Raw genomic sequence first — 16,218 nt, 5'->3', positions numbered from 1 at the left:
AGAAAAAGAAAAAGTATACCTAATTAAAGGAAGAAGCTTCTATTCTATTAATTATAGTTGCTTCTATTAATCAGTCTCTCATTCTTCTTGATTTTCATCCCGAACAAATAAAGCAGCGTCATAGAGGCTTTGGATTTGAGAATTCGTGGCTCCGGAAGTCAGGCCTTTTTGAGCTAGTTGATCAATATTTGGCACTTTTGAGCGGCGGTTGTCTGGTTTGCTGAACAATTATCAATCTGGGGCCGTGCAACTGCGTTAAGATTTACTATCTGACATTGATTCGTGTAAAGATGAGCTGGTTACACTTCGATGTCTGGATGATTCTGTCTCTGTTATGCGGTTTAAAGAGCAACAACTTCTCTTGCCTTCCTTATTGGGGAAGGAGGAAGTTTTCTGGCGGCAAAGGGTGAAAGTTTTCTGGCTAAAGGATCGTGACCTCAACACAAACGTTTTTCACTCCTCGGCAACAGCGAGAAAGGAATCGAGTAAACTAAAATCACTTCAGGATGAAGATGGTAATGTCATTTTTGATCTAGCTTGTCTGGACCGTTTGGCAAAAGACTGTTTTACTAATCTTTTCTCTTTTGTGCATGTTGTTTCTTTAATCAAGTCGACTCTCTCTCACTTGGATAATGAGGCACTTATTTCTTCATTTACCATTGATGAGTTCAAAGCTGCAGTATTCCAAATGCATCCAAATAAAACTTTGGGTCCGGATGGCTACAACCGTACTTTCTATCAAAATTTCTGGTCTACGGTTGGGAAGGATTTGTTTGAAGCTTGTGAGGTGGCTGATTTCAGGTGCTTTCCCTAGTTCTCTGAATGAAACGAATATTGTACTCATTCCTAAGTGCTCCAACCCGAGCTCCATGCGTGATCTTCAGCCCATATTATTGTGAAATGTTGCTTATAAGATTGTTGCCAAAGTACTTGCGAATCGCCTTAAGGGAGTTTTGGATTCTTTGACCTCTGAAGCTCAACAGCTTTTGTGCCCGGTAGGTGTATTACAAATAATGTTCTTCGTGCCTTAGAAATTATTCATTTCATGAAGCGGAAAACAAGGGGTAAGCGAGATGAGGTTGCTTTGAAATTAGACATCAGTAAAGTAAAGCATACGACATGGTTAGTTAAGACTTCTTAGAGCATATGCTCCACACTATGTGTTTTTAGGCATGGTAGATCTCTTGGGTGATGATGTGTGTTACATCAGTCGAATACACGTTCCTCGTCAATGATAGAAGGGTGGGTCTAATCTCCCCAAGGAGGGGTATTCATCAAGGGCTTATAACATAGAACTTGCTAGAGCTTTTTATTCTATGTCAAAATGTATGCCTTGGTTATTGAACTCCTGATTTTCTTTTAAATGATTTGTAATTGGATTCTCTTTATTGAATATTAAAATAATAATAATAATAAATTAGTTATCTGATTCAAAAATAAATTATTTAGTGCTAAAATAAATAAATTAATTATTTTATCCATAACTGTATAAAAGAAATACCTCTTAAAGCTCTGGTCCGTCCACCGTCGTCCACTTCGCTCTTTATCCTCCTCAAATTTGGCCAGCCACCCTTCCAAGCATGAGCTCCGACGACTTTGAGCAGCACCATTTCCGTCAGTCCCCTCCTCTCTCTCTTCCTCTCAATTAGGTTAGGGTTTTGTTTATCTTGTTTATTAATTTTGGTTAAATTAGTTAATTTGTTCATAGGCATTATAGCTTCTGTTGATCAACACTCATGTTATATTTTTTTTTTATTAGACAGAGGTAGAATAGGAAATGCGGCTCCTCCAGCAGTAATTCTAGCGTAATTGTCATGACTAGATACATGCTACCTAGTTTCTAGGGACGTTTATGCTTCTTAGTTCATTGATTGCGGATTTCATCTCTTCAATGACAGTTCCAGATAATATAACATATGGACTGCAATTCAGAAGGAAGAAACTCACCAGAATGAGGATCAGAAGTTCCTTACCCTGGCAGAACTTGATCCTTCATTTCACAAGAAGAATGGTAGTGAATTATCAAAGGGTTGCACTTGCTAGGACTTTGGCTAATGAACCAGAGGTAGAGCTTGTTGATAATATTGCAATTTTGAATTGTAAGAATATGAACTCTCTGATTTCTGCTACTCATGTAATTTGTTCTGCATCTTTGAAAGGTGTTACTGCTGGATGAGTCAACGAGTGCCCTGGATAGACTATCAATGCAAAATAGAAAAGTTGTTGAAGTTCTAAAAGCCTGATGATGAACTCTGGAGAAGCAAAAAATACAATGGCATAAAGGTCTATTCAACATAGCTCTTGATTGTTTGTTGTAGTATACTCTATGATATGAAGTATCTGATACACTCTGATTATGATTTCAACCTGTAACTATTTTCATTTTTTTTTTCTTTTTGCATATAATATACTTTTGAATATTTAGCATATTTTACCTGTACTTAAACTTGCCATGATTAAATATTATAGTGAAGTGAAATGAATTTCAAGTTCATTCTTCAATTGAACTTACAGTCTCTTGATAAAATGTAATATGCATATGTTACCTGTATCTTGTTACATCTTATTAAAAGCTGAAACTGGAAATCTGTATGATAAAATGTAACTCACAGTCCTAGGCATGCATATATGCATAATCTGTGTTTTCTTATTCTTTAATATGTATTCGTGACTATCCTATTAGTTTTCCTTTTAATAAAATGTCCACTAATACTATCAACTCTTTTATAAGCCCTTTTTGTGCCTTTATTTGTTCTGTATCCACTATTACTCAATCCCATCCTTCAGTATCTTCAGACTTTGGATGTTATTGGTGTGATGATCTGATAAATATAGCACCATCCTCATTTTCTTTCCAAAATCTGATAACTCTAAACGTGTCATGTTGTAGTAAGATGACAAACTTGGTAACGGCATCAACAGCCAAAACTATGGTGCAGCTCATGAAATTAAGCATATACCATTGTGATATGATGGAAGAAATTAAGCAGATTGCAAAGAGCATGATAAGATTATTTTCAAGAAGCTGAAGTGTTTGAACCTTGATCGTTTAGATAGACTAAACAGCTTTTGCTCTGGCAATTACGACTTTAGTTTCCCATTGTTAGAAGAAATAAATGTCCAATGAGGGAAAACCGACTAAGGTGGTTTGGCCATGTGAGACGTAGAGCGCTTGATGCGCCGGTTAGGAGGACCGAAGAGTGGCAAAGGGATGTAGTGGTGAGGGGTAGGGGAAGACCTAAGCAAACTTGGAGGAGGTTGATCGAGAGTGATATGAGTTTATTAGGGATTGAGGAAAATATGGTAGTGGAGGGCGAGAATTTGTGCCGCTGACAGGACTTGATTTCACGGTTTTATACGATGGTTCATGTTAATCGACCCCGAATCATTTCGGGAGTAAGACTTTGTTGTTGTTGTTGTTGTTGAGTGCTCTAGAATGAAGTTTTTTTTTGTCTCGGAGAATTGAGCACACCAAAACTAAGAGGAGTACAATGTGAAGATGAACAACAGTGGGAAGGAAATCGTAATGCCACTATAGCATCTCAACTATGATTTTTGTATTCTTGCTTCCCTTAATTAGTAATAATGTTATATCTTGGTATTGAAATTAAGGTTTGTGGACATTTTGAAGAAGTGGTGAAAAATGCAATTTGTTCAAAAGCTATATTAGCCAATCAACTACACTTTTTGAACAGGTTGACAAAGATTACTGTAAGCAACTGTGAGTCAGTACAAGTTGTTTTTGACTTGGAATAGCTATCTACTGAAGGTAGATAGGTTGGACTGCTATCACAATTAAATGAAATACACCTTACTGATCTAGCCATGTTGAGTCAATTATGCAACAAGGCTCCTAGGGGGCATTTTGGACTTCAGCAAACTGGAAGTGCTGAAAATAGACAATTGTAGCAGGTTGGAATATGCATTTACTTGGTCCATGGCTTCATGCCTCTTTCAACTCCAATGGATAGAGGTGAAAGACTGTGAGGTGATGGAAACAATAATAAAGGAAGAGGAAGTAGAGGATGTAATCAAGTTATACTTGGTGTACTGGAATATATCGATGTGGAATGTTTGCCAAAGTTTTCGAGTATTTATTCAGGAAGTGGTTATTTGGAATGTCCATCATTGAAGAAGATTAGCATAAGAAAATGTCTAAATATCAAATCATTAATTTCAAGATTGACCAAGGAAGATAGTATAACACCCTCGTCCAATACCATGTAGACGCGTTTTAAAGCCGTGAGGCCCAATGTGTTGGAATTGGGCCAGAGCGGACAATATCTACATGGTATTGGACCAGGGTGTTACAATTGGTATCAGAGCCGACTCTCCACGTACGATGTGTGGTTCGGGGACGAACCAAGCGGAAGCTGGTGGGCCTGTAACGACCCGGTCCGGAGAGGGTGGCGCCGGGGTTAGAAGGCCTGAGCAAGGAGCGGCCCTAAGGGATGGCGATGGGCGCAAGAATGAACTGAATCCCACATCGGAAATGGAGAGGAAGTGATTGGGGCTTATTAGTAAGATGTGAATCCAATACATGCAAACGCGTTTTAAAGCCGTGAGGCCCAATGTGTTGGAATTGGGCCAGAGCGGACAATATCTACATGGTATTGGACCAATGTGTTACAGATAGAGAAGGCAAAGAAGACCACAATCTTATTCATTTCAGCCATGAGGTTAGTATAGAGCACAATTTAATCTAATTATATGTTCAAATTATGTTTATTAGCATGACTTTTACCATATTAATATAAGAGAAATAAAAAAAGATAATTAATATGACAACTTTTAAAACATAGGATATCTATATATATCATATCAATGTATGTTTGTTAGTATTTCATGATATTCTGTGTATAGGTTAAGTGGGTAATCTGACTTAACTAACTTAAGCGGGTATTTCCCAAATTCTGTCATTAGACACAATTTTAATCTGACCTTATAATAGGTTGTATTCCATTTTGCAAACAGTTACTTAAATATATTTTTGTCTTTTGTTTTCCCAGATTGCAATTCCAAGACTGAAAGAATTGAAAGTAGAATGAACAGCTTGAAGAGTATATTGTATGACGACAATCAACTTCAATTCATACACAGAGTGAAGTGCATTGAGTTAACAGGCTTCCAAGGTGAAGAATATGCAATTTTGCCATCTAATTTCCTTCAACATTTTCCTAAACTGGAGAAGCTTGGTTTAAGTGATGCTTTAATTGAAGAAATAAACCTTCAAGAACTGAGCTTTCTCAAGAGCAAAGATGCATTGTTGACAAAATTAAATCTATCAAATATGGCAAAGCTCAAGTATCTAGTCCATGATGATTCTGATCTAGTCCCCTTGCTTCAGAATCTCGAAGATTTGGAAGTAGTTGAATGCAACAGATTGGAGATTCTAGTGCCTTCCACTGTGGCATTTCAAAATTTAACAAATTTAGAAGTGTTAAAGTGTGATGGGTTGATGAATCTCATTACTACTTCAACAGCTAGGAGAGTCTTGTGCAGCTCAAAAGAATGAATTTGAAGGATTGCAAAATGATGCAAGAAATTGTAGCCATTGCAAAGTATGCGAGTGGAATATAGAGTACTTAGGACTCGATGATTTGCCATGCCTCACAAGCTTCTGCTCAGGGAATTATGCTTTTCATTTTCCATGTTTGAGAGAAGTGATGGTTACAGGATGTCCCAAAATGAAGATTTCTGCTAAGCAAGTTCCTACTAACCAAAGCTATGGAAAGTTAAAACACGAAGACACGAGGAACATGAACGGGAACTGGAAGAGGAAGGGGTAGGCAGCCTTAATAACACCTCTCAAGCATTATTCATGGAAAAGGTAGGTAGAGATTAAAATCGTTTGCCTATAAGCAAAACTAGAACTGATCAAAACTAATTAGTATTGCAATTGGGTTAAATGCACCATTGATCACTGAAGTTTCATTCATGGTTGTCTCAAAATGACCACTCAATTTCAATTTATCTCAATAAATCATCCAATTTTGAATTTTATCTCAATTAAGTTACTCTGACGACTTCAAAAGCAAAAAAAGACGTTGGAAATATGACGTGGTTTCCACATTGGCCACACTCAAATCAAATCGCCGACATGCCCATTTTACTCAAACAAATTGACCTTGAGTAACCATTTTGAGACAACCATAAAAGTTCAGTGACCTTCGTATTTAATATTAGAGTATATATTATTTATTTATAGCTGATATTTTATCTGTATATTTCACACAGCTTAGTTCCCTATTTCTAGCCTAGAATATAGGATTAGTCTTTCACTACATAGCAAACTGTACTCTGTATATACACGAATTACATATCAATAACAATCACTGAGCAATTCATATTGTTACATGGTATCTGAGACCAAAACCTAGTCTACCTCTCTCTCTCTCTCTCTCTCCATCCGACCTCTCTCTCTCCTCCTACCTCCTTCACCGCCGCTGAAACCCTAAGCCGCCGCCATGACCAATACATCGGCCACCTCAAACACAAACACCCCTAACACCGAAAATTCCAACACCGATTCACCCACTAACGAAACAAATTCTACCACTCATCCCTCCCTCACAGTATCAAATATCTCAACCTTCATCAAAATCACCCTGCACATTGAAAAAGGTTACCACCCAACCTGGGCCGCCTTGTTCAAACTCCATGCCAAAGTCTTCCAAGTCCTTGACCACATCATTCCTCCATCACCCACAAACCCTTCCGCCAACTCTCCACAAATCAAAAACCCTGAACTCTGGTCTCATATTGATGTTGTGGTCCTCCAATGGATTTACAGTACTATTTCAATTGATCTGCTTCACACCGTTATTGAAGTCGATTCCACCGCAGCCACAGTCTGGAACCGCCTACAAGACATATTCTCAAACAACAGGCACTCTCGTGCTCTCTTCCTTCAACAAGAATTCTCAAAAACCAAACTAGACGATTTTTCTGATATCTCCTCTTATTGTCAGCACCTCAAATCCCTCTCCGATCAGTTATCAAATGTAGATTGTCCTGTTACCAACGACCAAATCGTTCTCCAACTCATATCTAGTTTAACCGATGCCTATGATACAATTGGAACTCAGATCCGCCATGGGGACCTCTCCCTCCCTTTCACAAAGCCAGATCCATGCTAATCCTTTAAGAGACAGCCCGTAACCGCAAAAACGTTCCGTCTTCAGACTCAGTCGCCCTAACCGCTTTTTCCGTCGATTCCGCCGCACAACCGTCGAACTCTCCTCCGGCACGGCCTGCGCAACACCGCGCACCTCAATACTACCGTGGCGGCAGATACGGTCGACGACAGAACCGCGGAAGAGGAGACCGCTACCACTCCCGATCAGGTTACCGCCCCGCCACCTTCCCGTCGTGGGCCTATTCTTACCCGTGGGCGCCGCAGGAACCATGGGCAACTACACCTTGCCCTTATCCGACATCAGGCCGGCAGCCACCACAATCTGGCATTCTCGGACCTCGCCCTCCCATACCGCAAGCACATTTTCATATGGCCTCCCCGTCTTATGCACCAACTGATATTGCAGAAGTAATGCACAACATGTCGATTACACCACCTTCTGATCAATGGCACATGGACACAGGAGCCACATCTCACATGACAGCGCACAAAGGTACACTCACTTCTTATTTCAATTCGAGTCTCGATGGAAATATTATTGTCGGTAATGGTCATTGTGTGCCTAATTGTGGATCTGGTAATGCATCTTTAGCCACTAAACATCACCCTTTAAGATTAAACAATGTTTTGCATGCTCCTCAACTCATTCAAAATCTTATTTATGTTCGTCAATTTACTAAAGATAACCAAGTTTCTATAGAATTTGATCCGTTGGGTTTTTCTGTGAAGGATTTACAGACGGGAACACGTATCATGAGATGTAACAGTACGGGGGACCTTTATCCAGTCATATCCAATCCATTCACCTCACCTTCCTCTCATTCCGTTTTTACTGCACTGTCTTCTGATGGTTGGCATAATCGTTTAGGACATCCAGAGCCTCCCATTTTGAACGCCCTGCTGAATAACAATTTTATTTCTTGTAATAGGATTAAGGATGTTTCTGTTTGCTCTTCCTGTGTTAATGGAAAACAAGTAAAATTACAATTTCAGTCCTCTTATAATTTTGCTTGTATGCCGTTTGATTTAATTCATAGTGAGATATGGACATCTCCCACTTTAAGTTCCAGTGGTCATCGTTACTATGTGTTATTTCTTGACAATTATACAAATTTCTTATGGACTTTTCCATTAGCCCAAAAATCCCAAGTTTATTCTGTGTTTCTTACTTTTTGTTCCTTTGTTCGCACGCAATTTGAACGGGACATTAAAGTTTTTCAATGTGACAATGAGGGTGAATTCAATAACAATTGTTTTCGTCAATTCTGTCATACTAACGGGATGCAATTTCGTTATTCCTGTCCGCATCACCTCAAAATGGAAAATCAGAACGCACAATTCGAACTATTAATAATGTCATTCGAACTGTCATGAACCATGCATCCATTCCATTTAGTTTTTGGCACCATCCACTTGAACTAGCCACCGGTTATCCCACTAATCACAGAGGATTCAAGTGCTATGATCCATCCAAAAATAATGACAGAGGATATGAACCATGCATCCATTGTATTTAGTTTTTGGCACCATGCATTTGAACTAGCCACTTATCTTCTGAACATTTACCCTCACAAAATATTGGGTTATCAATGTCCTACTAAAATTTTGTATGAAAAAGACCCCACTTAATCACATCTCCGTATCTTCGGATGCCTATGCTTTCCTCTTGTTCCGTCTCCGTCCCGTCATAAGCTAGAAGCTCGTTCGTACCCGTGTGTATTCATCGGTTATCCCACTAATCACAGAGGATACAAGTGCTATGATCCATCCAAAAATAATCACAGAGGATATGAACCATGCATCCATTCCATTTAGTTTTTGGCACCATGCACTTGAACTAGCCACTTATCTTCTGAACATTTACCCTCACAAAATATTGGGTTATCAATCTCTTACTAAAATTTTGTATCAAAAAGACCCCACTTATTCACATCTCCGTATCTTCGGATGCCTATGCTTTCCTCTTGTTCCGTCTCCGTCCCGTCATAAGCTAAAAGCTCGTTCGTACCCATGTGTATTCCTCGGTTATCCCACTAATCACAGAGGATACAAGTGCTATGATCCATCCAAAAATAAAATAGTTATATCCCGCCATGTAGTGTTTAACGAATCAGTATATCCCTTTTCACCTCAATCGGCGAATCGCGGTTCTGTCCCTGACCACCCTACAGCAGCCGATGGCCTGCTACCTCACACTCCTGCCGTCCAACTCTGCGGGTCATCCCCGTCGCCCCCCTCGTCCCTATTTTTTCCTACGACCTCGTCTTCTCCTTCGATCCCATCATCCCCTCTGTCTCCCGCGTCGTCGTCCCCCGTGTCTCCCGTGTCGTCGTTCTCCCCTGTGTCGTCGTGATCTTCCCCTATGTCGTCATTGTCTTCCCCTGTGTCCTCCCCTGCGTCCCCTGCATCTTCCAAAATGCCATTGTCTCCTACGTCCGTCCAATCCCGATCGAACCCTACTCCCTCATCTGTTATCCAAAAATCGACTTCCACAAACAGCCGCAGCTCGCCTTCTTCATCCCGAACAGCCACTGCTTTCGAGTCACCAACCAACACAATACCGAATCCCAACGCTCATACTATGACCACACGAGCACAACACGGGATACACAAACCCCGCCGTATGCTCGACCTATCCGCCTCTACATCACTTGTCATATCCCATATCCCCAAAACACGAGCCCTTGCATTGCATGATCCAAATTGGACACAAGCCATGACTGATGAGTTTGAGGCTCTTATTGAAAATAAGACGTGGGTACTAGTACCCCGTCCAAAAAATGCTAATGTATTCGTAGTTGGTGGATTTTCAGGCACAAGACCAAGTCTGATGGCTCATTTGAAAGGTATTAAGCACGGCTAGTGGGAAATGGATCAGGACATTTGTCTGGAATTGACTGTGGTGAAACATTTAGCCCTGTGGTCAAACCGGCAATCATTCAAGCTGTTCTTAGTATTGCTCTTTCCAGAAATTGGAATCTTCGCCAATTAGATGTCAAAAATGTTTTCTTACATGGAGACCTCAGTGAAACAGTATACATGCACCAACCATTGGGATTCCGTGATTCGAAGCATCCTGACCATGTCTGTTTACTTCAAAAATCATTGTATGGACTCAAGCAAGCCCCAAGGGCCTGGTACCAGCGATTTGCCACATTTGTCATTTCCATGGGATTCACCAACAGTGTATCTGATCACTCCCTATTTGTCTATCAACACGGTACAGACACAGGTTATATTCTCTTATACGTGGATGATATTGTCTTAGTTACCTTTTCTGACAGGCTTCAAGCTTCGATTTTTTCAAAATTGAAATCCGAATTTGCAATGAAAGACTTGGGTCCGCTACACTACTTCTTGGGGATTTCTGTCACTCACTCACCCGGTTCCCTATTTCTATCTCAACGTAAATATGCTTCAGAAATCATTGAAAAAGCTGGACTTGGATCCTGTAATCCAGCTGTCACTCCTGTCGACACCAAGTAGAAGCTCAGTATCTCTTCTGGCTCAGCCTATCACGATCCTACAGATCTATTTGTTCATGCATGATCCCAAGACATCTCACATGGCTGCCCTCAAACGGATTCTTAGGTATATTCAAGGCACCCTTGATCTCGGTCTTACTTTAATTGCATCTTCTCCAGATCAATCGACTACGGGGGTGTATTAGAGTATATATTATTTATTTATAGCTGATAGCTGTAGTCTTTCACTACACAGCAAACTGTACTCTGTATATATACGAATTACATATCAATAACAATCATTGAGCAATTCATATTGTTACATTTAACCCTATTGCAATTTAGACAAAGTAGATGTTTAAGTTTTTTTTCACCGGTGAGAAATTGTATATTGTGTTGGCTAATTGTCAAAACGTTGTTTGATTGTGAAATTAAGAATGGAATACCTTCATGTAATTTTGTTTTTCCCAGATTGCAATTCCAGGACTAGAAGAATTGGAAGTATAATGGAACAGCTTCAAGGATAGATTTTATGACGAAAATAAGGCGGAGTTCTATCGAGACTGAAGGGCCTCGAGTTAACATGCTTCCAAGGTGATTATGCAATTTTGACGTCCAATTTCCTTCAACATTTTCCGAAACCGGAGAAGCTTGCTCTTAGTGATGCTCTAATCGAAGAAATAAACATTCATGAACTGAGCATTCTCAAGGGCAGAAATGCAGATTCAGTTGCATTGTTGACAAAATTTAAGCTATCAAATCTACCAAAGCTGAAGCATCTAGCCCAAGATGATTGTCAATCAGTTCCCATATTTCGGAATTTGGAAGATTTAGAAGTAATTGAATGCAGCAGATTGAAGATTCTAGTCTCATTTCAGAATTTGACAAATTTACAAGTGTCAAAATGTGATGGATTGATAAATCTCATAACTGCCTCAACAGTTAGGAGTTTTCTGCAGCTCAGAAGAATGGAAGTGAAGGACTGCAAAAAGATGCAAGAAATTATAGCCATTGCAACGGACGGAGTGGAATACGAGATTCGGTTCAGTCAGCTAGAATATTTGGGACTTGATGATTTTCCATGCCTCACAAGCTTCTGTTCAGGAAATTATGATTTTCATTTTCCATCGTTGAAAGAAGTGATGATTACAGGATGTCCCAACATGAAGATTTTTGCTGAGCAAGTTTCAACCGCACCAAAGCTAAGGAAAGTTAAAACAGAAAGACCCAAGTTAAAACAGCGAAACCATATTCAAATTCTGTTCGAGAAATATGAATTTTGGAATTCTGATTCCAATTGGGAATGGGAAGGCAGCCTTAATAACACCATTCAAGCATTATATATGGAAAAGGTACGTACACATTCAATTCATTAGCCTAAAAGAAAAACCAGAACTGATCAAAACATAGGAGTTTTGCAATTTAGATAGAGTTTTTTTTTCCCTACCGGGCAGAATTTGTATATGGTGCATACTTGTTAAAGGCACTAAGGGATCCTGGAGCCTAGGCTCAAGACACAACGAAAGGTGCCCGCCTGAGGAACAAGGGGTGCAGAATATATATATATATATATATATATACCTTATCAACATATTACTAGTTAAAACATACACCAAGAAAGAAATTATGACCATATAAAAACATAATACTAAATGTCAAAAACACCACGTTAAGTTCATACTTCATAGAGAATTAACACATGCTTCACGTCTTAATCTAAATACCTAACTAGTGCTATTATAACCCTTAACTGTGTCGCAGTTTCTTCTATTTCTGTGTGCATTTTTTGTTTGCTCTTAATCCCTCTCTAGTCTTTCTATATTTACGTCTCTTATATTCTTATTTAGATCGAGGGTTAAAATTAAGTTTATTTAAATTAAATTAGTGGTTGAGATTAATCAACCATTTGTTTTACACTGCGGCTCGCCTTGTGCGAGAGCCTTTTAAACTGTGGCTCGCCTTGTGCGGTCAAGGCTCACTATCTGAGCCTTGTGTAAGGCATGCCTTTAAAAACTATGATATGGTGTTAATTTAGTAAATGAAAATTATGTAGTTAGTTAATTGTAAAAACGTCGTTTGATTGTGAAATATGTTTTGTGTGGCATGCTGATGAAAAGATTGAATGAGCTCAACTCAACAAAGGAAAAGGAGATGTATTTCAAGTAATTCTGTTACACATATTTCATATCTCTATTTTATTTACAATCATATTAGAACTTCCCATTTTAGTTTTAGACATATAATTCTATTTTTATCCAATCATCTTATTGATATCTATCAATTATTACTGCTGACTAGTTTAATTATTACTGCTGCAGTAATGCAAATAATGTACGGTAAAGTCTTGTTGTTTGAAAATGTCTCATGTTCTCGTATTTTTTGCATTTTGCTATCAGTGATGGGAGATGTAAGAGGAAGGGGTAAGGCAGAAACTGCAGTTTTATTTGAAAAACTTAGAGGCATTCAGACACTGGTTCCCAAATAAAAGATAGAAAAACGAATGGTATTGAGATGCTGTGAATATTAACGAAGTTTGCCCATCAATTTTTAACTCTTGTAATTTTAGAAGTAAACATATGTAATATCCTTTTGGATTCATTTAGAATATTTATTGAATTTAAAAATGTACCAAAATTTGATTTTTTTTATATTATATGCTCTTTTTTGAAATAATTTTACAGTTTTGGAGATTTAAATTTGAGTTATTAGACGATAATTATTATTGGCACAAGATTTATCTATAAAAATAAATAAATCACTAATAGGGAAGTAAAGCTCAAGGTGGCAAACTCAGAATTACAATAGGGGACAAATTTTATGAGTAATTCTGTTGATATGGTCCTCTTTAATTTGGCGACAGATTCGGAGAGTGGCAAACTCAGAATTCCATATCATAAAATTTGTGGCGTAAAATTCTGTCGCTAAAGATCATTAATGATGTCATTTTTCTAGTTGGAGGTGTAGGTGATGTGGAAAGTCAGGTGTCGTGTCTTTGTGCCATATTATCAGTTAGATTAGGGTATTATTAAAGGAATTTGAATAATGAAGGCAATAATTGGATGTTTTCTTTAGTTGAGGTGGAGGTGATGTGGAAAGTCAGGTGTCGTGTCTTTGTGCCATATTGTCAGTTAGATTAGGGTATTATTAAAGGAATTTGAAATAATGAAAGCAATAATTGGATGTTTTCTTGATGTAGGGGCAAAATTGTTTTAATCAGAAAACCTTGAGGCAAAATTATATATTAATCCAATTGCATTTAATAACTTTTATTTCTCAATAGCATTTGTTGGATGAAAAAATGGGAGACGTTTGCCATGTGTCAAAATGTTGTTATATGTAAAAAAATATTAAATAGACAAATAATTAAGAACTTTTAAAAAAGTTCATGGGACATTTGAAGTAATAAGGTTATTGAATGCAATTAGATAAAAATATGAGTTATTTAAGCGCAATTAGATAAAAAAAAATAGGATTAATTTCATATAAGTGCCTTGTAGTTTCACTTTTTTGCAGATAGATTCTTGTGCTTTGTTTTTTAGCAAATAAATGATTGTACTTTTCTCTGTTTGCGGAATTGAGGAAGAGACACAAACGGAGTCAGAATCGATGATGTGTCCAAGGGCAGTTTTGCCATTTTAAAAAATTGGTATATATTAACCTTTCAAATTTATATACCGATTTTTTAAAATGGCAAAATTGCCCTTGGACACGTCATCGATTCTGACTCCGTTTGTGTCTCTTCCTCAATTCCGCAAACGGAGAAAAGTACAATCCTTTATTTGCTTAAAAATAAAGCACAAGAACCTATCTGCAAAAAAAAGTGAAACCACAAGATACTTATATGAAATTAACCCAAAAAATATGAATTATTGAATGCATTAGACAATAAGGGGTGCTTGCGACTCATAAAGCATGGTTGGCAAAAAGTTAGCAAAAAATTAGAAGTTTAGGTGTGTGATAAAATAAACTATAAGGTGTCAAAGCAAAATGTTACAAGTTTAGATAGATAATTATGTGAAATAAGGATAAAATTTGATCTTAAAGTTTTTGCAGAAGTGGGCCCTAACTTATGAAATGATACAAATTTAACTTCAACTTTTCCAAGCAAGATCAAATGTGGCCTATATTATCGAAATTTTGAAAACACAATTTTAACTGTTACATTGAACCTTTTAAACAAATTTGCCAATAAACTGGAACAGTTTTATACATTTTTTATTTGTTATTTGTAACTATTAGTAATACAATATAACATTTCAGACATTTTGACATTTTTTTTTGATATATAATTAACTTACAAGTGATTGACTTAATTGTTACCATCATAACAGATTTTTGGTATTTGTATTAATAATATACTAAATTTTCTAAACATAATTAATGTTTGGAGAGTCCGCTGTGACAGTTAACTAACAATTAAACAAGCCTTATCAAATTTTTGCCAACGAATGCGCTAAAATTGATATTACAAGCAATTTCATACGTTGTGCTGCACTTTCTCCACAACATTAGGGCAAATTTATAGTTGACAGAAGTAACTAGGTTGCTAAAAATTATATGGTTTTCTACGATTTCAATTCAATTCCATGAAATTGCTAGTTTTATTTTGATTTATAAACAAGCTAAGCTTGAGTGCGGCGACGCTCGAATGCTCGTGAGCGAACTCGAATATAGGTTCATGAACAAGTTCGATTACAATGTTCTTGAACACGTTCATGAACAAGCTAATTAATTCGAAAGCTCGATTATAGGTTCATGAACAAGATCGATTATAACGTTCTTGAACACGTTTGTGAACAAGTTTGGTTCGATAAATTTTTTAATAATAACATTTTTTTAAAAGTGGAAAGGTAAAACAATGCAGTTTTATAAACTTTAATTTTATAGATTTCAGAACTATATGTGTTGAAAAAAAATTCAAATCAATATAATTAAGGGTAAATTTCAAATAAAACCCCTATGGTTTCACTAATTTTGAGATAAATGACCGTGATTTACTTTTTTTCCAAGTAAGGACTGAGGTTTTCAACTTCAGCAAAATAAGGACTTTTTCGATTGATACTATTAAAATCACACTTGACGACTTCAAAAATGACATATTTTAAGAACTACTAATATTGTAAGCAACTTTAATTCTTCAATTTTTTTTTATTTTGAGATTATTTAGATGATGTTTAGTAAAGAGAGAGAAAGTTAATGTTTAGAGAGAGAAAGTTCCAAAAAATATGATTTTCGAGAATCGAAAATATAGTTCCATAGCAAATATGACATTGAACAACTTTAATTCTTGAAAGTGTTCATTTTTAGGTCGTTAAAGATTAATAACATTAATCCAAAAAGGTCATTGTTTTCTTAAAAGTGTGAAACCTCAATCCTCGTTTTGACAAAAAGTAAACCACAGTCCTTTATCTAAAAATTAGTGAAACCACATGGCTTTTATTTGAAATTTACCCTATTATTAAAGAACATATATAATTAACGAGCTGCTCACGAGCAACATTCATGAAATAAACTAACGAGTTGCTCACGAGTAAAATCATGAACTAAATTAACGAGCTTCTCGTGAACAAAACTGGTGAACAAACTCGTTAACGAGCTCACGAACAGAATGTTGAA

The 16,218-nt window shown here is 37.3% G+C and overlaps 1 protein-coding gene across 1 annotated transcript; it reads left to right on the top strand.

Annotated features, from left to right (window-relative positions):
* Nucleotides 1-9,854: 9,854 nt before the first annotated feature.
* On the top strand, nucleotides 9,855-13,225 carry LOC136204005 (uncharacterized). Its single transcript, XM_065995208.1, has 5 exons — nucleotides 9,855-9,963; nucleotides 10,017-10,589; nucleotides 11,149-11,954; nucleotides 12,720-12,764; nucleotides 12,999-13,225. Exons 1-4 carry the CDS (start codon nucleotides 9,855-9,857, stop codon nucleotides 12,726-12,728), a joined length of 1,497 nt encoding a protein of 498 aa, XP_065851280.1. The 3' UTR covers nucleotides 12,729-12,764; nucleotides 12,999-13,225.
* The last annotated feature ends 2,993 nt before the right edge of the window (nucleotides 13,226-16,218 follow it).

Source organism: Euphorbia lathyris, chromosome 8, assembly GCF_963576675.1.
Source record: "Euphorbia lathyris chromosome 8, ddEupLath1.1, whole genome shotgun sequence".
NCBI classification, from domain to species: domain Eukaryota; kingdom Viridiplantae; phylum Streptophyta; class Magnoliopsida; order Malpighiales; family Euphorbiaceae; genus Euphorbia; species Euphorbia lathyris.
This window is presented reverse-complemented; position numbering and strand designations above follow the sequence as displayed.